The 27,541-nt window shown below is 41.5% G+C and overlaps 1 protein-coding gene across 2 annotated transcripts in view; it reads right to left on the reverse strand.

Moving 5' to 3' along the window:
• Nucleotides 1-27,541, reverse strand: part of EIF2B3 (eukaryotic translation initiation factor 2B subunit gamma) — a 94,119-nt gene that overhangs the window by 56,264 nt on the left and 10,314 nt on the right. For both annotated transcript variants that reach the window (XM_015291004.4, NM_001031280.2), the window contains exons 4-5: nt 18,925-19,084; nt 13,592-13,703 (exon numbers count right to left, since the gene is read on the reverse strand). In XM_015291004.4, the coding sequence (XP_015146490.4) occupies nt 13,592-13,703; nt 18,925-19,084 (272 nt within the window). The remainder of the gene's footprint in view (nt 1-13,591; nt 13,704-18,924; nt 19,085-27,541) is intronic.

Here is a 27,541-nt window from a genome sequence, read left to right on the forward strand (position 1 = left end):
ACGTTACTGGCTTGTAAAACAGTCAACAAGTACACGAGTACAAAGCACAAATACAATAACAGAGATTTCGTGTGCAGTCCTGCCCATAGTTTGTAAAGAAAAAATGTATTGGAAACAATCTGTAACTATAAAGACCTGTGCTAAGCCTCTAGACTCTATTAGTAACAGAAAAAAGGGACAAAGGCCGCTTTTGCAGAGAACAGCATTTAAAAGTCAGAGAGAGGTAAGAAGCAGTGAGCACAACCAAAATGAACAGGAAGCTTTAAAAGATGTGTTACGTTTCCTCCTTCCAATGTGAGCTGCTGGGCTCCGTTCTGGAAGTATTTTGCTATTAAAAATAAAAGGGAGGTTTTGTACTGAACAGAAGCAGCGGGTCTGATTATTCACACTAACGAATATAAACTCCTCACAAGCAGTAGATTTTGTGATTACACTGGAATTCATTACAAATACGTTCATAATAAAAAGCCCAAAATTCACATCCGACACACGGCAAGGGCAATATCACAACAGCACGTCTATTTAGATTATAAACTCTTAAGGCAGGTACCACCTTTGCACTAGGTCATTTAAAACGTGGAAATCCAAGAGCTCGCAGCCTATGAGCAAACTGTAAAGCCATTAAGAAGGAACAAAGTAAAGCCAACTTCAGCTGAAAGGCAGGCTGTGGCAGCTGCTCAGCCAGGCACACAGGTGAAACGAAGCGGAACAGAAGGTAAGGTACCTGTCCCAGCCACAGGTGGGGCAGGAGATGGGGGGACAGAAGATCCACGGCTTCTATAAGCTGCTCTTTGCACATCCTTCTTTCAGGAAACACTTCCAATTTATTTTCAGGATCTCCAGAGAAGTGGCAAACAACTTTTAACGAGGAAACACTGGAGAATGATTTGCTGCTCCAACAGCTTCAAACTGAACAGCCTTGTACAGTGACTCAAGTGAATGTATGTTCCCGCTGTACAGTAGCCTTGCTCAACAGCAAGGAAACCAGGAATTATGCTTCAATAAAAACTGAGCCGCACAAATATTCTGCTATAAAAACAAGGCATAAACATACAACTCTCCGACTTCCAGAATCACGTACGTGAGGCAGAGGGAAACGATAGAAAAGTGACTAGGTTTTTGTTTATACCTCGGATTTACAAGAGGAATTCCAGAAACGAAGTTCTTCCACAGAGGCACTGATTGAATTAGCCCGCAGAGCGCACCGTATTCGTCTTTGGATCTCTGACGTACACTGATTAAAACACCAAGAACAACAACCACACTGCGGATACACAGAAAACCATTTGCTAAGCCTTCTCTATGCCCAGGTGCAGCTAACAACTTTCAAATACACTCTCATGGGCTCTTCCTTACATACAAATGATACTTCATAGTATACACAAAGCATGTATGTTTCCAATTAAAAACATGACCAGATCGATTGGATCACACCATCCTGCAAACCAGCCAAAAATCAAATACAAACTGAAGCCTCGAAGCAATTTCTGGAAGTATAAACTGTACAGCGTAGCAGTTCTATTTCTGGTAAGAAGAATCACCTCTCCTTTCAAAGTGCCTCTGGGAGTGGCGGCAGTGCTTACAAACCCTGTTGGTTCAGTAGGGAAACAGTTCCATGAATAAAAGACATTCCAAAATCATTCAGAAAAGTTCTCTGGGGAAAATCTCGGCTTATCAAATCAGCACGTAATGACCATCTAACAGGAGAACACTTCCTTCTTACTGTTTGGAACTTTTAATCTCCATTTTGGGTCTTCCTCAACTAACTGGCTGACATAATTAGTTCCTCAGAGGTGTGAATGCAGCACTGATTCTGACTGTGACGAACAGTAACAGTGAGGGAGATGTTATTGCTTAGGGTCATCAACAAGACTATTAAGAACTGTACACTTTTTTCCTCCACCATATTTTGATCCACATCAGTACAAACCATCTCTGGTTGTCCTTCATTCCATTAGATTGAAACCTCAAAGCATTCTGGAAATTTGGGCTTTCTGTACTTTCTGCCATTTGAAGATTCATGCTTTGGACTCAACACCTTTCTCAGAGTCGCACAAATTCATATCCTTGCATCAAACTACCAATGCTTTCAAGATGGTAAAATGATCTTTCATGACTTCAAAAATAGAAATGAGGAAATGGGTAAAGTGACAAACTTGTTGCAGCAGGTTACTCACCTGATTTTCAGCCTTGACATGTGGCATTTTCTGCTGTTCACTGCATTCTTGCCTTACGTGTGCATTAGAAATTACAGAATCACTTAGGTTGGAAACGACCTCCAAGATCATTGAATCCAACCACCAACCTGACCTATGGTGCCACATCTGCACATCTCTGAAATACCACCAGGGCTGGGGATTCACCATTTCCAGGGCAGCCCTTTCCAAAGCCTGAACACCCCCTCTGAGAAGAAATTCCTCCTGACACCCAATCTAAACCTCTTCTGGAGTAACTGGAGACTGCTTCCTCACGTTCTACATATTCATTTATGTGTAGGATCTTTGAGGTCAGTATTTAACAGAGCAGTATCACCTTTTATATTACCACAATCCATGGTTCAGAAAGAATCAAGTCTTCATGCACAAAGCATTCATTCAGAAGTGAATAAGCAGATCACACATGGCTATCCAAATCACTTCAAAAGCTTTTTTTTTTTAAGCAGATCACCCATAGGAAATTGTTGGCATATTTTAAAAACATTCAGAAAAAAATGAAAGCAATTATTCTTTGGAGTGATAGCCTTCTAGAAGGCATTCCTTTTCTAATAAAGAAAGTAAGCTATCTGAAGAACTGTAAAAGACTAAGTGTTGGTTATTGGCATTTTGGTGGAGCCTCAAAGTGACGACCAAAGCTGTAAATGCAGGTAGCAAAAAGGCAATTCTTATCTCGGAATTTTGAAGCTGCTATCAGATGGCCAAACTGGAAGCGGCCATCAGCAAAGCAAACTCAGGGATTCACATGTGATATAAACATAAACATCACCTTTTCTCCTTTATCCCGGGCAATACGGACCTGAGGAAGCCCTGGCAATACTACTGCTCTGGCTCCAGGGCTGGCTCCCAGTGAGTGCCCCCAGTTCCTCCTTGCGTGGGAGCTGCACCAACGCCCACTACACGCTGCCAGCAGGCCCTGGCAGCAGCACACATGCTTGTATGTTAGCTCAGGTGCAGTGCCAGACTCAAGGCAGTATTTGTAAAACAAGGTCACATGCAGGCAAGGAACCACCTATCTGCAAATTTCACAGCGTGCACTCAGGAATAGTGGCTTGCTAAGAGGAAACAAATCACGTTTCATTTTTCACTGCATGTCCAATGCTTTCCTATAAAAAACTGGAGAACGGGTAGTATTATACACAATAATACATTTGAGTATTACTGGGGCCTGATGGATGAAACGACGTGAGTGCTGAAACTGAAAATCTGGGGATAAACATGATCTGTAGCTCACGCTGCATGCAATGTTACACCAGCTGCTTCCTGCAGATTGTTTTAGCAAGTACTAAACGCAGGAAAGACAACAGTTCATACCCCATACCCAGAGCAGCATTTTACATTTACATTACTGACATAAACATTCATGAGTTATGCCTGCATGAGCCTGGAGAAGTAATACTGTGTTTACTTTAAAAAGTGAAGAAATTATGAGAGACAAATCTGAAGCGGACTTCTGGAGGCCACAAAGGCAAGTGAAGCGAGATCTCTTCGTACATTATTTACAGGATATTCTTAATGCAGACAGGTGATAGCACATCGATTGACATGGGATCTTTCAACCTTTCCAGCATCAGATCACCAAGAGAACTATGCTGCTGTGAACAGAAAGGTAGCTCGTTTCAATGGTTTTCTACAACTATCAAACATTAACATTTCTATTTTACTGTTTTTTCTTTTTTACCTCAAAGACAAGAGTACATTGCTGAGAAGTAAGGTCAGACAACATTTCTGCAAGCCTTTCAGGTCAACAGATGTCCAGGATCTGAGAAGCCATTTTTAAACCCCATGCACAAGGTTGTACCTGACACACACGAAGGCCCATAATCTACATAGCAACTCCAGTATCGTAACCCCTTCCTCTCAGTTGACAAATAAGAAAAGATGCCTAAGTTTAGGGTTCTTTTGTTTTTGCTTTTTGTTTTTTTCAGGTTGCTTCCTTCACATAAGAATGCAAATCGGAACACATGCAGAATCCTGCATTCTAGAGCTATGCTACTAAGGCACAGATCTAAAACAAACACATTCAGTAGACGTATTCCTTAAACCTCAAACATATACTATTTAGCAAAATGGTAGGATATAGAAAAACAAAACAGCAAGTATTAATTTGGCTTAGTGATACATTCCCTCAATAACTGGAGGCTACCTTTAACCACACTGATTTAACAAAGGAATCTAAGTTGTATAAATCTACGTCTCAATTAACATTTTGTTTAGGAAGAGTTATGGAACAGAAACAGAACGTAATCATTTGCTAGCACAGTGGCTCCAGAGGTCTGGGAGGGAGCTCATGAAGAATGAAACTGAATGTGGGAATGGTCCATTATTCTTTCAATAGCGTCTGGTGCTGCAAATTGTGTGTGTGCATACTTTCCTACTTGAAAAGCTTAGCTCTTCAGTAGCTTCTTGGTCTGGGAAAATGGCAGGCACCCAAATGCTAACACAGGGATCTAGGAAAGAAATCTACCTGAAGAACAATATTTTTCAAGTGGCTTTAGAAGTGAAAAATGGCCATAAAGAGAAGTCTCACACTCAAGGGATTTTATTCCTTCTGTCTGGCTGCTGTTCATCAGGTGCCATTCCCTGCACACATCCCCAGCACATTCTAATGCAAGAATGGAGAGGGCCTCTCTGAAAATAATCATACTTGCTGAAAGACCTGCCCTGCATAAATATCTCTAACAACAGTACAAACAGAAATCAGCCTTCTTACCCAATACTTCAGTTGAAATTTATGGCACCGCTGGCCGTGATTCTGTTATTACTGTTCTACCTGGCGAAGGCTCAAAGTCACAGAACTGGGAATTTCAGAAGTATTTTCAGCAATGCAGTACTCATTTGGGGAAAAAAAAAACCAACAAAAAAACAAAAAATACATACCTAGTTCTATAAATGCTGTACCAATGCATTAGTGAACAAAGCTATATAATACACGTATCTGCATACATGTGTTCGCGCACACCATAGAGACAGGACAGAGAGAAGTTAGGGACAGGCATGGCCTCTGAAATGATATTTAATGCTACAGCTTGGGAATAATAAAGCAAGAAAAAAAGAAATCAAAGGGAATACTGAAAAACAGTCTCTTGTGCTCTTGCAAATATCACCAGCTGCTGGAAGATTTATATGCAGAAAAACTAGAAGTTCAGCTTTAACTTGAATTTCCCTTGTTTTCTTACTGATTTGCTTCCAAGCCTTGGAGTTTAATTAAAGTCCATCAGCCAATTTTTTTTCTCTCTGTCTGAAGGCTACAAATTATTCCTTCTAAAATTCTATACATATTGACTGACTCAGATTTGAAAAATATAGATTATGGATGCTCCCCAAGACCCCCCCCTATAAAATAAAAGAGATAAGGGATTTCAAGATCGTCCGCCAAAGCAGAACAAATAGCTATTGCTGGCCAATGCATAGGTATGCAGCTACATGCATGTTACACTTAAAATGAGTAATTGTGCTAGATACAGCATTCTGCATTGACAGTTTGCATATCAAGGACCAATTGGCACTTTCTCACAATGTCTAACATGACAGCTACATCTGGTGACTGAGGAAGCAGAGGGTCTTATAAGAAATCTCCAAGACAACTGGCTGACTAGTTTTACTGCTTGTAAAAGGGATCTCTATCTAATCTTCTTTAGTTGGAGAAATGGTGCAATAAATTCGCTGTAGAGAAAAGAAGGATTTAAAGCCAGAGAAAATTAGGATTTTTCAAAGCTGCAATGTAGAGGACACGGTGCCCTTAGGAATAGATCCCTGCTATTTACTCGATCTACTGGAAGAACTCCCGTGGAGCATGTCTTAGCAAGAGAAAGGGAAGTTTGCTATGCTCTTCATTTCCTGTGTAATTCCAGAAACTGCCAGCACAATGCTGTTTGGGGAGAACCACACAACGGCTATTCAAGAGGGAATTCAGCATTGTATTCTGAATGAATGGAAACATTTTGAAAGATATATACTTGCTGCAAGTAAAGTAAGCAGGCAAACCCAGTAAAGATCCCGGGCACACATACACCTCCAACTAGTTCATTGCATATTCTCACTCTTTCTGCTGTGACTTTCACAACATTCTTAGCATTGCTAATTGCAATAAATCAGCCAAGCTAGAGTTCGCAGTAGCTGCGAGAAAATGTAATAAAACAGCATTAAAAAAATTATGCAACTACAGTTCGACTGACACCAAGTATAGCCATTTGCTCAGAGAGATGATCATCTGTATGACCAGAATGAAGGGAAGGCTCTTCTAAGTCCGGGCTTTTTCACGTGATTTAGATGAATAGGTTCCTTAAGAAATTTCTAAGTGTATTTGCCTCCAGCCCACTGCAGAAATCTTCTGCTAGGCACGACAACGTAAAGGATTAAAATGCAGACTAAAAACCCAGCAATGCAGCATGGTAAGCAAACCACAACCATAAACACTGGTTGAGCTCAGGAATCAGGGCCTCAGCCCCAAGCAGAATCAGAGCTTTTAACTGAAGAGGAACAGTCACATGCCTCATTTCACCCTTACTTTGCTTTAAACTAGGCTGTTTCCTCCCCCCAGTATTCCACATTGGCTGATAAATTCCCCAACGGCGGGTGTTAACTAACTCCGCATTCCAGTCTGCTCTGCGTCATGGAGTTCCACATCCCGCTGATGAGGAACACATGGCTGACATGTGGTGGGGAGAGCCTGACAGCACTCACACAAGTAGGGATAACTCCTCTGACCTTTGGCTTTTCTTCTCTGTACCATCCCAGCCACACAATAAGGAGTCTGTGCCCCTCTGTGGCTTCCTGGTCATTCTGGGGATGTTGGACACAAGGTGAAACCCTAAGGTTTCAACAAGCAGCTACACAATGCCTCTCCAAATATACACTATGGCTGAAAACATATGTCGAGAGCAAAACATGGATCACTCTGTGCCTCTCCTCTAACCAGACCATCCATAGGAACTTCCACATCATACAGATAACATCTAGATTAATGGGGGTAAATACATCACTATAACAACCAGCAATGGCTACGTTTCCTGCCTTTGTGCACTGCATTGCTAAATCTGCACGGTGGCAACTGTATCGAAATATTAAGGTGCTTTTTTTCTTTCTTTGTAAATGAACAGAACATTTGTCATCTTTTCAAGATCCAAGCTTCTTTCAGAATAACAGTGAGATGCAACTTCAGTATTATCCAACCTGATGACTCATACAAAGCACTACATTTGCAGTCACACGCACTCTACGGAGTCCAAACAACGCGGTCATCTCTTCCTCCTTTGAAAGTCAAACTGTCAAACTGAGTCATGGGCTAAATGCTGGTCTGAGACCTCAGCATCAGACAGATGACTAATTACAAGCCACACAACATGCATTTACTGACATTTAGAAACCAAACGCTGAGCCTCACGCTCTCTGCTTTTAGTCCTACGCTTAGTGTAAAGCTGGCAAGAATCTTGCAGTAAAACTTAACCCATTGCCAATAACTCTTTCTATAGCTAAATTCAACAAAGTCCTCGCTAATATTTCCAGATTCCAAAGACCCACGTCCTCTTACCTGTACAAGTTGTCAAGACAAGTTATGACCTTTTACAAACAAGATCTGGGTATATTACACATTCCTTCTGTCTCTCACTGAACGAATAACATAATATGGCAGCAGCAAAACACAATACAATCCAGTGGAAGGAACTGCATTAAAATCAGTATTAGCAGCATGTTATTTAAAATGTAGGGGTCAATGTCTTGTGAACTGATTTAATAGGATATTCCTGTTTGTATAACAAGCATGAGCAAATAAAAGCACCAAATCAAATGTTTTCCTTGTATTTGGATAAACCTGTTATAGAAATAATGCATCATTTCAAAAATGCTCGGTTTCTGAAGCTGAAGGCTATGCTCATCCCCAACATACTTGCAGAAAAAGCAGAGCAAGCTGACCAAAGTTTAAACGCATAATAATAAAGGCCAACTTTCTATGAAAATGGATGCCTTTAGGTTACAGCAGTTACTTTTCGTGACCAGAGACTTCCCAACAGGCAAACAGGACCTCTAAGGGCACCTTTTGAACACCTACTCCCAACTTATGCCTCAAAAACTCACAGGCCAATATTTTTTTCTGAAGCATTCAGCAAAGTCATCTTTTGTAAAGAAATATGATTAAAGCTACACCACTTTTTAAAGCATGGTTATAGTCTGAGAACTTAGTGTGTAAAAATCACACTCTCTTATTCAATAGAGCTAGTTCTCCTGTTTTGACTCAGAGTCAGATCTGCTTGCTTTACTGGCGAAAATAACTTTTTACAACGTTTAAAATTCCTACTAGTACTGTGAAACCAACTTAGTTCTAAGAAGGAGAGCCAGATTCTAATCTGGCTTGTGCATCTGCAGAAGGCTGATTACCCAAATGTACACAAGCAATTCCTGTTTCTGTGTTGGAGGAGCCAAAAGCAAACCCGATTTATTTTCTGATTATTAGGACTAATCAGAAAAAAAAAAAAAAAAAAAAAGTATTAATGAAAAGAGCAGATCTGAAATAAGAGCAAGAATAGACCTGGATTAACAGCAAAGACATTAAGATCCACACATCACTTTCACGAAGACACATTTTAGAGAAAAGAGAAATATCTAACATCTTTTCACAGTGTTCCTTAAAATATCAGTTGAATGCAAAGAAAACCCTGAAGTTTTCTACTAGTGAAAACCATCATTTTTCTTCCCAACACAGGAGCAACACCAAAGCTACCATACACATAATAATCTTGTAGGCAGCCAAGCCCAGCTAAGAGTTATTGCTCCCTGCTCTGCCCTGACTTGCTCCCCTGGGTTTCCCTACTGAGCTAGGTTATCATCGCCCTTCTTTCAGATCCGTCAGAGGTATTGCTTGTGGGACTGCTCCCTAAAGCACAATGCAGAACGGACTGGGTTATCAAAGTCTTGCTTTTCCATCTATTAGAAGTAATCCACTTCAATCTGACATGTGACTGATGAAGTACTCAATCTAGAACATCTGCCCACGATCTCGTTTAGGATGCTTTACACAATGGAAGATCTGCCTCTGTGTCATTCCCATCCTTTCTCGTGGAACTACATTCTACAAGAAAAAAACAAGCGAGCAACCACGAGGGCAGCAGAATATTTCAGAGATGCCATTTTCCCAAGGAGGGCAGCTGCAGAACAGAAAATCTAAGGAAGCTGCTGAGTTTATGTATGATCTGCTTATTTAAGGCAAATTATCAGCAGAAAAGGAGGCAATATCCCCAGGCAACTGAAAGGAAATCAAGTGTATCAAAGCTATTTCGGAACTCCCATTACCTACGCACTTGGCAATGCGGACATTCGGTGTTACACCACGCCGTTCATTTTTAGTCTCCTGATGCAAGGGGAAAGGGAAGAAAAGACTCCCTCCTGTCTTACCCTCTCTCCCCCTTTTTACTAAAATACCTTCAAAACAGATCTGCATTGTTACTTCAAGGTTACTAATGTTAGTACTACATATATTTATAGATGAGGTATTCCTTTCTGTCTGAAGCGCATGAGGTAATAAGTAGCTGGAATTGTCACGGTGATTTATTAACATATTCTCTAGGAGAAGCCCTGCACCTGCGTCTGTGCAGATGGAACACCCACGAAGACTGAACTCACCCTTGCACAGCCCACAATATCTTAAAAGGAAATGCTCCAAATTTAGACCTGCTCCAACAGGTGTCTTTTACTGTCTCGCTTTGCACGACCATAAATATCAGAGGTGGAGCAAAAAGTTCCTGTCCATTGTAATCGTGCTTTGAAAACAAATACTTTTGCCCCATCTCTCTCTGAAAACAAAAAAAGCAGCTATGGAATTCTCATCATTTCCTCACTCCTTCATTCTGCCAAGCCCTAAGTCAGAGATGTCACCGGCAACACTGGGCTCCAGGGATGAGCACATAGCTTTCTTTTTTCCTCTTCAAAGAGCCCTCAACTGGCTCTGAAACCTCCCCATACTGTATTTCTTTCACTCTCATCTTGCAGCTATTTGCCTGAGTGAATGACATGCACAGGCTGTTCGGGGCTTTTTATAAGCTCTCATTACCCAAACAGGAACCATTTCCTTCAAAAAGCCTTCCCCAGCAGTGTTAGTCTCTCTAGGCACTATCAATAAATGTGCCTCTCAGCCCACCCTAATGCACACCAAAATGTGCCTGGATGGACCTATTTGATGCTGTTTTGCACTTGTATGCTACAAGGAGGATGCTACCTGTAGGACCTGTCATCAAGATGATGACAAGAACGGAGGAAAAAAAAATAAGTAAATGATGAACAGAAAGCTTCAGCCAAATCTGCTCTGACCATCAAAGGAGAAAAATCAAACCTCCTTTCTCTGGAATAACAGTAAGAACCATTTCTCAAAAGCAAAGCAGCTATCTGCAACTCACACACAAAAACAACCAACCAACTCACCCAGCGGACCAAATGAAAGCAATAAATCCTGAAAAGAAATTCTAATCAAACTGAGCAACAGAGTTACACATTACACCCTGAACTCAGAAATCCTATTGTTTCCTTCTGTAACACTTTTTATTATTACAAGAAAGCCCGAGTCAAGAGCAAATAAATATTTAATACTCAACAGGTACTCAAGAGAATGTGTATTTTCCCCTGTCCCTCCTCACCAGCTGCTCTTTTATGGCAGGAAAGTGAAGAGCGTGAAATCCAATGATAGGAAGAAGGCAAAGGTCAGGAAAAAGGTTTTTCTTCAAGGATTTAAATTAGTGTTCTACAGCTTTGGATGTTTTGTCAACAGAACTTCCCTCCTGTGAGAAGGGGAAGCCAAAGGTCCTTTGAACCACTTCTGTACGGGATCTAGATTTTTACTGGTAACAAGAGTCTTAGCTTCAGAGAAAAACTCATCCTCTCTCTTCCCAATCCTTCCACCACTCCCTTCCATGCTCCTTAAAAACAAGGAGGGGTGGGAGAGAAAAAAAACAAAATGAAAAGGATCTGAAAAGCAAACGGAGCACTGAAGGAGTTCTAGAGTTCATATAACAAGACCACCATAACCCTTCAAAGAGACCATTAAAAGCAAAACAAACAAAAGCAATACCCTCAAGATGTCTATTGTATTTTACAGAGGAATGAATTGAGTGCACTGGAAATTCTCCCATCTTGCCACAACGTCTGTTATTTCATTAAAACAAAGTCCAGAGATCAAGAAACGGACAACATGGTAGCTGAAAGTCAGTCACATCAAGTGATCCATGAAGACAAACGAGATTGGGCTTGCTCTTTTTTCTCCTTACTTTACTATGATGTTTAAAAAAAGACTTCAAAGATAGTTTTAAGCATTGCTTTTGTTTCTCACATGAGAAAGCCAGGGCTTGAGCAGGTCTAGACAACACAGTGGTTAAAACCACATTAGCTGCCAACACTTTGTCTTCCTAGAGCTCCCACAGTTGTTGCTACCCTGGAATTGCCTCATTAGAAAATATCTGAGGATATCCATACAGGATTTTTCTTCCCTCAGAACTTCTCCAAGATGGCAGCTGTAGAACAGAGCACATGCTAGCACCCACAGCACAGCACAGCATCCACAGCAGGCAGTTTCAGAGGGCAGCAACATCAGAGGCCCTGCCAAGTAGGCCCTGGCCCAATGCTTCAGCCTGATGTTTCAAACTGCCGGGTTGTTTGAGATGTTATCCTTTGAATCTTAACACAAAATCAAGGTTTTGGCTACTTCTATACTTCACCTGAGAATTTTTACAGTATGTGCCTATATTTTATTTTTATTTAACTTTTTTCTAAACTTACCACATCTTCTCTCCTTGTGCTTCTAGACTATCACCTGTGAGTTTCACCTGCAGGGTGGTTAACACTTTGCATTATATTTACATATGCACACCTATCAAAGCTAACTAAGACAGAGATACAGATTTTATCACATCCACTTATCATCAACATTACATTTACCAGATCCCAAACTGCCACATTCAAGAAGGTCTGCTGAAGACAACGTAACTGAACAGGTGTTCCTGAAGGCAAAGTTTGGCCTGCAGGATAAAGCCTGATTAATTTAGCTATAAGGTAACAGGAATGAAAAACCTCTGCTGAGATGAACCTGTAAAATCAGAGGTCAGCTAAGCTCACATGTGTTACAGCAATCTCTGGGTTGCTGTACTACAGGCACCCGCTACTGCTAGAAAGCCATAAAGAAAAGCCTAAGTAGATAAAACATTCCTCCCTAGCTCAGAATAGACCCACGAGTGTTTGTTTATTCAAAACCACAGAATGCAACAGAGCTGAATTTCCTGCACTGTGCAGATAACTGCCATGAATGAACAGAACACATGCCTGCAGCTCAACCCTTGCCATGTCCAAGAAAAATAAAATAAAATAGGAGAGAGACACAGAGGACACCCTGGGACAGACTCTTTCCATCACTGCAGTTAACATGGCTCACTCTTGGCCACCATCATCAAGGGTAATCCTTCAATTCTGGCAGAAGAGGAGTCATTTTTCCATGGGCACATAGCATCCCCCTCGCATCTGGTAGAAGGATGTTAAAGGAAAGATTACACCTAGCAGTGAATTGTTAAAGCCCAAATAGTTCACATGGCCTACAGGGTACACCAGAGGCATTTTCACAGAAGAGATTATCTGGGAGCAGATCCCAGATGTCTGCATCCTTGACTTACAAGGTCCACATGGATGAATTTTCAGCTCTCAGATGGCTGCCCCACAGGTGTCTAATCTCACAGGGGTGAAAGCCTGACTGTCAGCTTGGGACAGACTACAAAGGCCGGCCTCTGAAGGAGCCAGCAGAGCTTTCCATAGAAGATGTCAGACAGTATGCATCTCAGAGAACTAAAGTTGCTATATAGAAGAATATAAAGAGCAACAAACCATCCTTCATTCTTCTGCTAATGGATATGAATTATACTGCACAGGAACCTCAGCTAAATCTGACACATTTAATAAATTTATCCAGATCCTCAGTGCAATTTAATGCTGGATATAACACAGAATTTCTAATGAATCTTTTTAAGCCTGGAAACGCAGCTGAGGTTTTGCGCCTTATATGCAGAAGCAGTTTCACGAAATCCTGAGAGTCTTTCTCAGATACTCTGAGATTACCAAGTGTCATTTATGGACTTAGGTCTATCGCTTTGGAATATCAGACTCTAAATTGCATCTGAGCTGTATCAACACTGGATTCATTTCATGGAAAGTTACTTTTCCATACCGCTTTCCCTGGAATTTTTCACAAAGAAGGTATTGGACAAGCTTATTAACTGGTTGTAATGTTGTAACAAGTAATAAGATATTGTTTGCTCCCTGGTCCAAAAGGTTGTCTTCCTCCTCCCATCTTAACCTTTCCTTAACAGTGAAGTAGGAACATTCCAAGTTCTGTTTCTATTACAGCTTACTTCTGCAGGATGGATCTTTTAATGACAAGTTCTTCATCTAGGTCAGCTTCATTAGCCATGAAGAGCAATCTTTTTCCTGTGTCATCCACTCCAATGAAGTCCCGCTGCTCCACTGAAGTTGAAATAAATAAACAAACAAACAAACAATAATTATTTAACCCTGTCTTAATGTAGGCTGGAAAGACAAATGGCTCACCAACCACCCTTGAAATATAAAACACTACGTTTCAGACTGACCCAGTAAATCAGTGAATGCACAGTAAGTGTTAAAAAGTTATTCTGTGATTTATTATTTTAACTTCTTTTCAGACAGGGTAGCTGATATACATCTATTATGACATTGGAAACACTCTCCTTTCTGCATCTCTCTTATGGAGATGCCAAATACAGGTCACGACATGCAACACTCTGTATTGAGCTATGAAGGAAATGTGCTTTCCTCCTCTTTCTCTCTTTCAATTGCTACTTGAATTTACACAACAAGCCCACAGGAATCAGAGAGCTCTTCAAAATCCAACTTCTTCCTCCTCATCATAAATCACACCACATTACAGTTAGGTAGTCTGGAGAAGTTTATGATTTCAGGTAAGACGTAACTACTTTGCAACTGGTCTCCTATTTAAGATTTCTATTTCTGTCTGTATTTGTCTGAAATCACATACAGATATAAAGGTATAGATTTTGAAATGTGTGTTTCCAAGAGGGTTAATGTCTTCTGTTTATAAAAAAGCCAAGCAAGAGGCTATTTAATTGTTACCTGTACTACCAGGGCAATTCCCATCAGCTGCAATCAGTGACTGCACATCGACAGTGACTTATTTTGAATGGCTTTCTACAGCTTCTGAATACAGTGGTGGAGCTTATTCTCACCTGCACTTCACAGTACCTGCCTCAGCTGGCAGCACCCATATGCTGCTCTTTAAATGAACACCAGAATGCCATGCTATAGTTCTAACAAAAACTTCTCCCTAAATACTATTATCTTGGGCCAAACTGGCAAACACAAACATCTCTAAAATTCTAAGCCATTAACCACACACAGGTAGCAGCTCTTTAAGTAGTCAATTCTTTATGACCTTTTCTCGGCCAAGCTGCATTTTTAACTCCATTTTCCCCAGTTCAGCCCTCTCCCTTGTCTTATTTGTTCCTTCAGAGTTACCGTAGTAATAACCACTATCAAAATAAAGTCAAATCAACACAGATGTCGAAAGCTGTCCTACTGGCAGCCTTTGATCCAAGTGATCAAGCAAACCCTCTTCTCAGAAATTAATCATACAGCAAAGAAGTACAAAAATAGGCCTGAACACGCAACACTGATAAATCAAATACCATCAGGATAAAACTCATTTGATGCAGAACATCAGAAATAAGCCTCCAAAGCAGTGGCAATCCTCATTTTAAGGAGAGCAATGAAGTTTGAGAGTAAGGGTAGCACTGCTACAAGAAGTGCTTAGCAACACTTGTCATTTAGAAAAGACAACATATATTACTAACACCTATTAGCTTGAGATAGAGGAGCCCTTCACACTGGCACTACTGAGTAAGGAAAGACAAAGAGAAGAATGAATACATAACCAGTTTACTGAATCCCTGGGAGGGAAGAATGAGAAAAATGTTAAACCTGCAGTGCTGTTAACTAAAAACATGGTTTAAAGTATTAAAAAAAAGAAGAATATAGGATGTGTTTTGCCTCTTCCTGGTAGTTAAATCAGGATTTGACACAGTATTGCAATTTGTTAATTATGCTAAAAATTAGATCCCATCAATTTTGAGAGCTTTAATGACCTAATGAAATCACAATATCACAAGAGAATAGAAGTGGGGTAATTCAGTAAGGAGCAGAAAGTTTTCAGTCTGGTTTTCTAAAGCGCTTTTTAATCACATAATTAATTGAGATTTGGGAAAAAGTACACCTTTGTTAAAGGTTCAGAATCTCCACCCTTTCAATTAAGGAAAGAGAATTCACACGATGCAGCCTGCAAGACCACCAAGAGGTCTTCTGGCAAACACAGAGAATACCAGTGATGACATGCCTGCTGCTTTCAAGACAAGAAAAACAAGCAGGAGAGTCACCATCCCCATCTCTTCTGCTTTGCTTTATACACAGGAAAGTTCACTCTCTTCTTCCCCCACCCCCAAAGCCCTTGCACATCACCTTTAAGCACATGGCTCCATTCCAGGTGCGAGAGCTCCTGGCACATTTTGTTTATTTGGGTTAGCACCATTCCCTAGCATTCTACTTTTTTTTTTTTCCATGCCTCTTATTAATCAATTTTAAAAGCCAATGAGACAATTAGAATCAACAGATGATCCTCTAAGTGTGTAGAAGCCAATGAACTTCATCCTGTAACGTGCACCCGAATTACATCAAGCACTGCAGAAAACTATCAGTATGAATTTGTGGCTGATCAATACTGCGATTCCTGAGAATTTAAAAACTGTTCACAGGTCTTCAATGTTTAATAGTATCCTAAAAGCAATGACTTCGCATCAGGTTCTATGAGACGTGGGTTGCTGCTGTCCTTCTCAAAAGTTTAATGAATTTGTAGGAAAAGAAACAATAAATAAAGTTAGGAATATATTTAGTGGCTTGTCAGGACTAGGGGTCAATTTCCCAATAGTAACACTTCACAGTACAGTACAGGTACACAGAACTGTGTATGTGCCATGAATCAGAGAAGAAGCAAATAGTGCCACATCCTATGAAAGACTGCCTGCCACATTCCACGTAAATATCCAGCCTTCAGCTTCCTATAAGCTTTCTCAAATGTTAACTGTTCGGTATGAAACATCAGATGCCTGCCTGCACAGCAGCAATTGGAAAGCTTCAGTGAAAACAGCTCATCTGCTTCTAAAGTTCTAAAGTTAAATTAAAAAAAAAAAAAAACAGTGGTTAACCTAAGGTTAAACAGTTGGGTGGCAATTGTCTTGAGAAGTTCTGGTATTCCAGCTCTTCAGGAAGAAATACAACACTCCTAAGTGCTGCTGACTTGTGTCTCAAGAGTGTACCTTCTACCATCTCACTCCACTATAAATCTTTGAAAAAAAATGCAGTTTCAAACACTTTCTCAAGTCTTCTATTTTTGCTGCAAAAAAAATTTCATATACTTTATCCTTAAGGAAAAGCTGTTTTGATGGCTCAGTTCCTAGACCCGATCAAATATCAGGTGCCACCTAAGGTCTTCTGTACCACCAAGAGGCACAAGCAGGGCACACAAACCACAGAAGGCTCCACAGCCATGCTTGATCTGTTGTGGTTTTGCAACATATTTATTTGATATAGAAAAAAATAATAATGTAAAAAGCTCTCAAGGGGGAGGGGAAAGAAAAGCACAGAAATATGGACTCTGCAAGTCAGGCTGGAAGGTGGAGAAAGCAGTTCCTGAACACTAGTGGAGATAGGAACTGGGGAAGATCACTGGACCACAGAGACAGGAGTCAAAAGGAAAAAAAAGGGAAAAAGTGACCACGGGCAGATAAATGAAGGACACTGATGGGAGAAGTCAGAAGAGGAGCAGGGGGTGGGACTGTTGGTGAAAGGAGATGAGAGTAAGATACGAGAAAGAGAAGCTTGACTCTGGACAAGGATCCTGGGGAGCAGGACTAAACAAAGAGACTGGCTAGGATAAGCAGGGGAGGTAGGCAGTGGCAAGAAACCAGCATGGAAAGACAGGGATAAGATAGGACAATATTGACAGCAACAGGATTCACTCAGTCAAATAAGAATGAGAGGCAGGAGGGTCCTGTACTCCCTAAAATATACTGCCCCTATCTAGAGGCTAGAGAAGAAACCAAAATTCCCCAGTCTCACTACTCCCCTACCGCTAGAAAAAGACTGGAAAAGGCCCGGTAGGGTCTGTGTCTCATCTGAGGCAGTTCACACACAGAGAAAACAACTTACGAGTGTTATCCGTGACAGCTCAAGTAGAGTAGCTGTGAGTGGGAGACCTTCACATCTAGCTCCCACAGATAAACACTGTGGGTGTTAAAATGCTTCCACATGATGGAATTTCAGTGTTTTTAAGTTCAGTCTTTTACAAGACCTGAGAAATCATATCAACATTTAACACTAATGCAGGAGGAGTAATGCTACAAAGTCAAACACACAGACATGCAAAAATAAGTAAATTAAGAAAGCATGTGCGACTCAGTGTGTTTATACTTGGTAATTTTTCAGAGGATCTTGTTTATCCTCATACACCTCATCACCCCTGCCCTGCGTGCTCAGAGATCGCCTTCTGGGCTAATGATGTTTAACCATAGATCCATACATTTATATCTTCTGAACACTCAGCTTCACAGTTGTAGTAATTCTCTCGACAATGTTTTATGTGCCATTATCGCTACGACTGCCTTTCAAAAGACAAGGGGGTTTAGAGCTGTGTAAGAGTCCAAGTACAAAATGCTCTCAGCCTTGTTATCCTTCTATTTTGCTCCAGAAAGTCTTTGTCTAAGCAGCTTGCTTTTAAAAACACATTTCCTCCACTTTCAGACACACACGTAGTCCAACTGTTGGCTTGTGTTTCACTCCTCTCAAACAGTTTGAAGCTGTGCTTTCTTATTTGTATTACCGTAATGCCTCTGAGCTTCAATCACAGACCAGGACCCACTAACCTGGCAATAATCAAGCTTCAGCAATTCAGCAGATATCATTAAAAGAGAATGAGAGGTACACTATGGGAACAACCATATGGTATTTAGTACTTTTAGCACATAAGTAAAACGGGGATAATAACCCTGCCCTGCCTTACAGCACTGTTGTGAGAATAGATACATTAAAGATTACATGAGATATTATGGTAAGGGGGACCAGATAATGATCTAACCAAATCCTTGAAATCAGTGGGAGTTTTGCCTAGTGAAAGGCTCCTGGATGTGATCTCAGAATAATTTGCTACATATGAGGAGAGTGGAGAACTTGTAGAAGTATTTGCTATCCATCTAACGCTGGTCCCTGCAGTGAATGGTAAAATTCCCAGCTACAATCTGACTGACGCAGAGTGCTCTTGAAGAAACCAACGGTCTTAATGTTCATATGTAGCAAAAATTTACAGTTTGATCCAAAACTCACTGAAGTCACCTGGAGCTTTTCCCTTAGCTCTTGTGAGCTTTGGATTACAGCCTGCACAATTACACGAGCGTAATACTTAATTCTGAGCTGGAAAAAACCAAGTCACACCCCCACCAGGGAATCTGAGGAAAAACAGGGTATCTGTACCATTTTATTTCTTTCACTTTCTGATTGATAACTGTATATCTATGACACGTGTATGTGTATCAGAAGATAGTGGTCTCACTCTTATTTATTACTCGATATACTCTTATCTACATACCAGGCTTTTTCTTCCCTTTCTGTCCTGGTGCCACTTCCGTGGGTTCAGGAGCTTTCTTCATCAACATGGAGAGAGTAGCATCGTGTGTCCGAAAGAGATCCACAACTTTATATAAATCGACATCCGTGATCAGATCGCAGCTCAATACCAAAACGTCAGTCTGTCAAGGAAGAAAAAAAAGAAACCCCTCAGAAATACAAACGACTGCACACGGATTAGCATTTGATGACTTGGCTCCAGGTTGTAGAGAATGTGATCGTGAAAACTGCCATCATCAGCCCCTAACAGAAGGAACTGGGAAACAGTACTCATGGATTTCAAGACTGCCATGAAAACCTGCAGCATTTACGATCGCTACTTCCAGTTGCATAACGATGTAGAAAAGAAATCTTCCTGAAGAAATCTTTTTAGCTGACTTTGCATCTGGCTACAAATCACTGGAAAAGCTATTTAAACTATGTTATTTTATCAGGAAAAAAAATCAAAGACTATCTAGGATGTGATTTAGTCGGTAATTGCAGTGCGATGGTGGGCTCAGTTCAGAAACACATTTCCTAAAAGCAGCAATATCCCATATAAAAAACAACAAGGAAGCTCGGTTCTATTTAATAACAGGCTCGTATTTAATTTTGATCTCAAAGGATTCCAAAGTGCCTTACAAAGTAATTAAGGGAAGTGCTGCACATATCACAGCAATGCAGTCACGCAGTGAGTGAGACATATCAGCTTCATTAACCACGCATGCTGTCAAGGCACTCTGGCTAAAATCCCTCACTTCAGAAAAATTTTCTGCATTTCCCATGGGTTGCAGAACGCGCTGCCAAAAATCTACTGGTTTGGCAATTATCTTCATTTAAATTAATCCTAATACAACATCTCAGCAGTACGACCTGCAAATAACTAGCAAGTTTCTGCTTTATTTTTCGCTAATGAATAAACTTTTTGTTAACGACGGTGTTTCTTTCTTGACATTACTGGTTTTCACTTTGAGTGCCACCATTCACTATGGTAAGGCTCCTTGCAAAGGAGAACATGGCTTCCTAGTTTCATCTTTTTTAAAGATAAGGGTATTAACAAAGACTTGCTGCAACCACAGTAGCTCTCTTCATAGAGGATCAATAATCCCCCTTTTACTTTGCATCTATTTGGTTCAAAGAGGAGCAGTTCAGCATTGACCGTTTATGGCAAAAAGTTCTGCCGTACAGACTATGTAATATTAGGACATTCTGCACAGTAGGTCAAGACAACAGAGGTGTGGTATTTCCATTATTTGACAGGTTCTCCTACAAATGCTAGGCAGCTTCATGTGTTTACCAATAAGTCATCGGAATTCATCGTGTCACAAACTATGGGAGCTGCTGATTTGGCACGCTGCACAGAAGGTCAAGCTCTCTGGTTTCCATTTGCTTTCTCCCTCCTTTACTGAGTAACACCTGGATGCTTCACAGGAAGCAATAATGTTCAGGTTAAGAAATTTTACACATTCAAAATCTAACTTGTATCTCCCCTTTTAATATATTTGCAAAATATGTATTTTATATTATGGTTTTGCCCAGGAGAAGTGTTTGAATTATCACTTCTCTAAAACAAACAACACACATATATTGGAACAAAATCCAACCAACCACTAATGCAAGCTGCCTGGCACCCTGGAAACAGACCTGCACTGACATCCCAGGGTGTACAAAGAAAGGTAGAAGATCAACTCGTTGTAGAAGGATATCTTCCATTTTATAACTGCACATTGTGAAGAAGCATATATTGAACACCCCGAAAAATCCTACAAAATGTTCAGATATTGCATTTTTGCACGAGCATAAATGAGTTACAGTACTTTCAGAAGAGGTCAAAATGTATGTGAGACCCGCTTTTCAAACTCAGTTTGCAGAGGGGATAGCTCTCTGCCTTCAGATCTAAATGCATTCACTCCAATGGTGTGAAAAGGGAATAGTAATAGAAGAGATGATTAGAGACACATCGATGGATTTATTTTAAGGAGTTGGACTTGCAAGGCTAATTTTGTAATTATTTCACAATTTACTAAATGCTCAAATCCGTCACTGCAGCAAAATCCCAACAAGGGCTTCATAGCTGCAAACAGGCTCCTGTTTTTCTCTCCTCACTATAGGACAAGCTTTTTGCAAAAACTGAATGCAAGACCCCTGAGGAGCATACGGGAACAGAACCACCAAATGTCTGGTTGCCATCTGTTCTACCCATTTACTCTCCCAATATGTAAATAAACGTCAGCGAGCACAGGGACCAGTGAAACACACAGTTGCTCTGTAAAGCCCACATTTCTGCCTCTCCTCCTGATGAGCAGAGCAGCGGCCTCAGAAGCACGCTGAGAATACACCATGAAAGGCTCTTTTGGGACTTGACAGCCTCCCCTTTGAAACACCACCACCCTCATAAATAAAGCCCTCACTGTCTAATGGATGCACTTTTTTCCAGTGTACAACTCCTGAACGAATAAACTAATGGCTGAATGAAAAAATAAACTATCCTAGAACCCTAGCAGAAGTGTGTGTTTTTCTTTACTTTCTTTCTTCTATGCCCACCCTGAAAAAATAAATGGTGGAGCTTGTGGGTGTTTTTAAGTATCAACTTCTATCCATACCATATAGCTACGGAGCACCTTCCCAATGCGCTGCCGATACAAAGAGGTATGTGCTCACCTCATGCTCTCCTGTGCTAACAAAGGGGTATGTGAACATACTTGACTTCATGAATTATGCAAACACCTAAGTACACACACATACACACATCTCTTAATGAAATACATCTCCCGATGATTACATCAACCCTAAACTATTATACAAACAGACGATAAGAATCAACATGAGCTGATTAAAAAAAGCAGCAGGTCCACACCCCAAGCAGAACCACTGCAAAGGAAGAGAAACGCACGCGCAGATCTTTGCTAACAGCGCTCTCACCGCTCGTTACAACCCGGGGGGAGGACAAAGCGGCGCTCTTAAATCAAGAAGGACCATCTGATGGATGGGGCGTGAAAGCAATGCTTGAAGTTTCTGTCATTTTCCAGATCTGCCACCGTCGATAGGTAACCTCCTGTTTACCTGATTTATTCAGGTTTGCGCTTTATGCACTCAAGGTCGGAATTTAGACTCGGCATCCAATGAATGGAGAGAAATGAGCTCCTGCAGGGGTCGTTCCATCCCACCCACGATGTGAGCTGCAAGGAGGTGCTTTACCACCCACCCCTGGTACCCCTGGTAGGAGCCCTGGGCCCAGCTCAGCCCACGCTGCACACTCTGCTCAGTCAGTAAGCAACCTGGAGCTCCCAGACCTCAGCTCTGCCTTCCTAATGCTGGGTAACAGCACAGCACTGTCAGGAGTGCCCCAGAACCGCGAGGTGAGATAACTTCCATCCTCGGTCTAACATAAAACATCAAGAGAGTCACATAAAACAGAGCAAAGCCGAGCAGAGAAAGAACTCGGAGCCAATGTGTCAACAATTATACAAAGCCCAGCACAATATGGAACATCGACACACAAACAAAACCAAAACGCAGAATGTTTCAAGAGCTCAATTCAAGATGACCGATTTAAAAATAGAAAACATGCTTTCAATGGAGCTAATTCATACCACAGATCAAAAGATGGATGCAATTATATGGCGTAACATACAGCACAAATAAAAAGCCTTGGACTTTCTCACACCCTGCATACAAAGGCAGTGTGAAAAACGTTTATATTCAGTTACGATTGCTGGACCCCTTCTGTTCAAACAGGAGATATCAGGGTTACCACAGCTAGCTGGCAGCAAATGTTGACTTTTTAATGGTATTCACTATGCCTTTTCTGTCAAGTATAGACAAGGGCAGGACCTTGTAGCCTCAACTGCTGAGGCCTCGAAAACTGCAGAGTAGAAAAAATGAGGAAACGTGTTATAAGGAAATCTCTAATTTGAACAAAATCAGCCTCAAGAAAAAGAGGAAAACAAATGTCAGATTGCATTATAAGCAGAAAAGAAGCAAAGTATCCACAAGCAGTGGAACCACATTCTAACAGAACCAAACACGGACAAAACACTGAAGTCAAATGCTAACAGCTTCCAATTGCACAGTATTATATGTCGTGGTTTAGGCAAGAGAAGAAGAAAATAAAGAGATTAGATAAACTTTGTGCCTGCATTCAGCCTAAGTTAACACACGCACGGAGAACTCTGCATCATTTCCTGTGGTGTTCACCATACAGCAAGAGGGAGAGGAACGAGTTATAATTACTGCTGGAATCGAGACTGAGAATTCTAAACACAATAGCCTGGAACTTCACCCATATGTTGCATTAACAGTGGGGTTTGTGTGTAATGCTTTTATTATTCTAAAGACTGGAAAGGGAAAGAACAGTTTGGCTGTGGGCAAACACTTGATTGCTTGTTAGCACGCTCCCAGGCAAAGCCAGGGGTACCTCGGAGCAATTGCATTACTCACCGCTCTTCAGATCAGAAAACGTAGATCCAAGGCTTTAGAGAATCCCTTTTTATCTCAGCCTCCATTAAGAGTCCTCCAATTTCCACACCTGTGACCTCTTTGAAGCTCCATGGCTGCTCCTGTAACTGGAGCAGGGAACCTCTTTTTTTTTTCCTTTTTGGATGTCTGTAGGATCTTGTTAACCACCAACAGAAATGACCGCCTTTGGCTGGGAATTCCCACTCTGCTTTTGTAATGCCCTTGATAGCAAGATTCAGAAGAAAAGCATGATTTAGTGCTTTGTTAGCAGACATGAAGCGTTTCCCATCAGCACACTCACCCTACAACAGCAAGCTCGCTGCAGACTAGCACCTTCCTAACCCTGCTAAAGACATGGGGCAGGGGAAGCACAGCACCTTTCAGTCTGAAATCCAGCAGTAATCTGTCCTCAGCAAAAGAAGGAATAAAGCTTTTTCTTTCTTCTTTTGGAAAGATGGTGGTAAGGTGGAAGAGGCTTTGAAGGGGAAAAAAACAACAACACAAAAACAAACAAAAACAAGCCACACCAAAACCAAAAATAAACATAAATTAAAGGCCAATTTGGGAGCCAAGGGAGTCTCTTCTTGTTTCTTGGATGGCCCTGAATTCATCAGGTGAGCATATCTTAAGGCAATGTGAATGCCTTCACACACACAACCTGTCAGCATCACTGTTTATCTTCTCAAAGAAAGCTGGAAGAAAGATGCCAGGAGCTGGGGAGGAGTCTTAACCCCAGTCCTATCACATGGCTCATCCTATGCATTATATCAGATGGGATCTTACAACAAAAACACCCATTTTATGTTATCTTTGCATCTCAAGAGCTACCATCCAAAATCAATATTTTTTAATTTACATATATATAAGGTAGGAACAGGAAAGATATTCAAGCCCTGGAGGCATCCTGTCTCCTCCCAGGAGGAAGTCTCCTTCCCTATTGCTAAAGCTGACACGTGGGGTGGAAAAGGGTAATTTACAGTTATCAGCAACCAAAAGCAGAAATTTAGAGACGAACACAAGTTCATGAGCTTATTAAGAATGTTTTCAAAGCAGGACTTTGATACTGTGATGCTTACTGAACAGCACACCTTCTGGTCTAGGTGCAAGCTTTGCAATCAATCTTTCCTTTGGTTCCACCCAGTGCAATTTTGAGTAGAGTACTCAAAAGATCGTTTTCCCCAATTCCTTCTCCAACCACGTTACCTTTCTTCACCAGTTCCCCTCTTCTGTCACACCAGGCAAAAACTGTGTGCCTTTCTTTTTTAAATAACTTATTCCTTCCATTGCCAGTCATTTACCAAGCATACTTCTGCCTTACGTCAACAGAGGATGCCAGTTCTACTACCTGCATTCTCCAAAGGAGGAGGTTTTATGCTCAGCAAAGCTGTCCATTACACCTCAGACACATGCTACATTCACCCACAGTCTATCACAGTATTTGTCATGAAAATCTTTTGTTCTAAGTCTGCTATCATGGTACCTGCAGAGATCTGGCCATCACCAGATCAGTGTGAACGACTGACACAAAATTTGAGCTCCTCATTTGTTGGAGGCCAGGTATCCTCCCCTGCCTGTATGTCCAAAATACAAGTGTGCACAGAGAGGATTGGTTTTCCCATCTAAAACAAGGCATCCAGAACGCGTGCGCTGTAACCCATGAGAACCACGTGCTGAAGCTCAGGGAATCATCCCATAACCCAGGCCCTGAATTCACCAGTTCACAGAGGGTGAGCCTGGCAAGCCGACTTCTCCCCTGGCTGAACGTACTGCACGAACAGATCCCTTCTTCCCAGGCAGGAGCACTCCAGAAAGAAATGGCACTCTCCTCATTGCTCGTGTTCCTGGAAGGAAGGTTTCCAGGACTACCTGGCCGGCAGCACGACCAGACCTGCTGTGCGGCTGCTCTTGGACTCTGCCTCCCACAAACAGAAAGGAGAATGCCGCAGCCGGGCTCCGATCTCAGCGGCGCAGCAGGCTTGCTGCCAAAGCCCAGAGCTCAAGCCCAGGCTTAACACTTAATGCAAACAGAGCCTTAGGCAGTCAGGTGCTGCAGTCATACAAACAATAATAATAAAAAGTAGTCCTAATGGAGCTCAACTGGCTCAAGTTATTGAAGAGAAAGACGGCCTTTGCCCACAGCCCACAATTACCCAAACAGCAGAAGATCGCTCAGCACAACAAACAGCAGGAATGGCAGGCATCAGTGGCTCAAAAGCAGAAATAAAAAGAAAGGTATTTTAAGTATCACCTGGAATTAGTGACCAACTGGTATAACAGACTCATCATCCGTGAGAATGCATGAATGAAGACTTGCCTTCTTTCGGAAACACAGCAAGTCATCCACAAGGTTTGGGGCAACAGCCCAAACTACTGCGTGCGGAGCCCCTTGCAGACTATGGGATCACAACAATTTCTGGCAGTCTGCAACAAGGTAACACAAGAAAACCAAGCATACACAGCACCCCTCCTCGGGAATCGCTTTGCCAACTCGTAACTAGTAGCAGTGTGACCTTAAATAAACACAAAGTGTGAAACAAGATTTCCAAAGTAAAACCAAGACATTACACAACACTCAGTTTCAGTTCTGTTCTAACAGAAAACCCAGACGTTACTCAGAACCAGCCCCTTTGAAACACAATTCAATGGCACTGCCACTTCCTTTCAGCCTGCACTGAACCGAATATCCATATACAGCTCAAATCTTATTTGCTTTGTTCAAATGTGGTTTTTTCTCTGTAAAAACTACCTACACTATGGTGTCTAAAAATGCTGTTTTGAATCCTAGATTTCTATCTGATCCCCTCCTCAATACTGTTTTCTCCCCTAGCACCTATGCAATTTTTCCAGTCATATTTGTTGTGCAGCAAGTGGCATAAAAACATACTATGAAAACTCTGAGATCTCCTCTGCGTTTCCCAGCACTACCGATCTCCATCCAGAACATCAACCACCTTCCCAAAGGTGACAACAGAAGTTACACTGCAGAAGAATGTCCAAATTCGCTTCAAGAAAATCTGACCACGATTATTTCTCCCTTTTCAGCACAGAATCAAAGAACAACAACGTAACCTATGTGGGTTTCCCAGTTAATATGGTAAGACAAAAATGCAAAATGAAGCTTCAAGACATCCTACAAGTCCACCAGTCTTCACCATGGCTTTCAACAGACTGCAGGGAAACAAAAAAGCTTAGCAAAAGTGACTGTCTCTGGGGAAGGAGGTGCTGTTCCTGTCACCACGATTACAGTACTGCACCAGGCTGCAAAAACAGACAGGGAAATACCCTCTAAAAGTAACCCTATGGGTTGACATTTGGCATCTGTTCCCTCCCACTCTTGTCAATAAGTGGAACATGCACTTAGGTGAACACAAGAATTTGTGTTTTATCAAAGCAATTTTATACTCTCTTCTGGGGGATGAACACTCACTAATGAACATCGCTTTCAGAAGAGAAATTGTGACTGCTGTACAGCCCACCCTTGCCATGAAAAGACCCAAGCATTCATGAGGGATGGGCTGTTAAGATCCTAACCAAGAAGATTCCACACCAGTGGAAATCATCAAGGCTTGAAACAAAGGGGAAAGGCAGCAGAAAACAAGGAAGGAACGTTATTCCAGAATAGTAAGAGAAAGTCTCCTTGGAAGTATCACCCTACCTGAAACCAGAGCTGCCTCTCTCATGGGGAAGGGCTGAGGAGATTGGAAACAATCAAAAATTACTAAAACATCAGATCAGATGGCAACTTAACACACGGACAGCACAGGGCTGTGACCAGACAGAGCCCTACGCAACTCCTGCTCTGCTCCAGGGTGATACTGACAGCAGCAACGCCTTCATGCCTCCAGCCAAGCACAGGGGACATTTCATCTCCAAGGCTCAGACACGGAGAGGTGTTGGCTTCTCCACTGACAGCACGAAGGACGGGCAGCAGCTGAAGGATACGGACTTCCCACTTGCAGTACCTCATTCTCTCTTTGGAAATTAAAGACGAGATGCACAAGTTCATTTCTCATGGACTCATCGCTTCTTTGAGTATTCATCACAGAACGACTTCTGAAAACTATAAACTTGAGTTTCACTTAGGAGTGTAGAAGGCTTCCTATGCCTGATGAAGCAAGCTGATAGTAAAGGACTTTAATAGG

This window comes from Gallus gallus, chromosome 8, assembly GCF_016699485.2.
Source record: "Gallus gallus isolate bGalGal1 chromosome 8, bGalGal1.mat.broiler.GRCg7b, whole genome shotgun sequence".
NCBI lineage: Eukaryota > Metazoa > Chordata > Aves > Galliformes > Phasianidae > Gallus > Gallus gallus.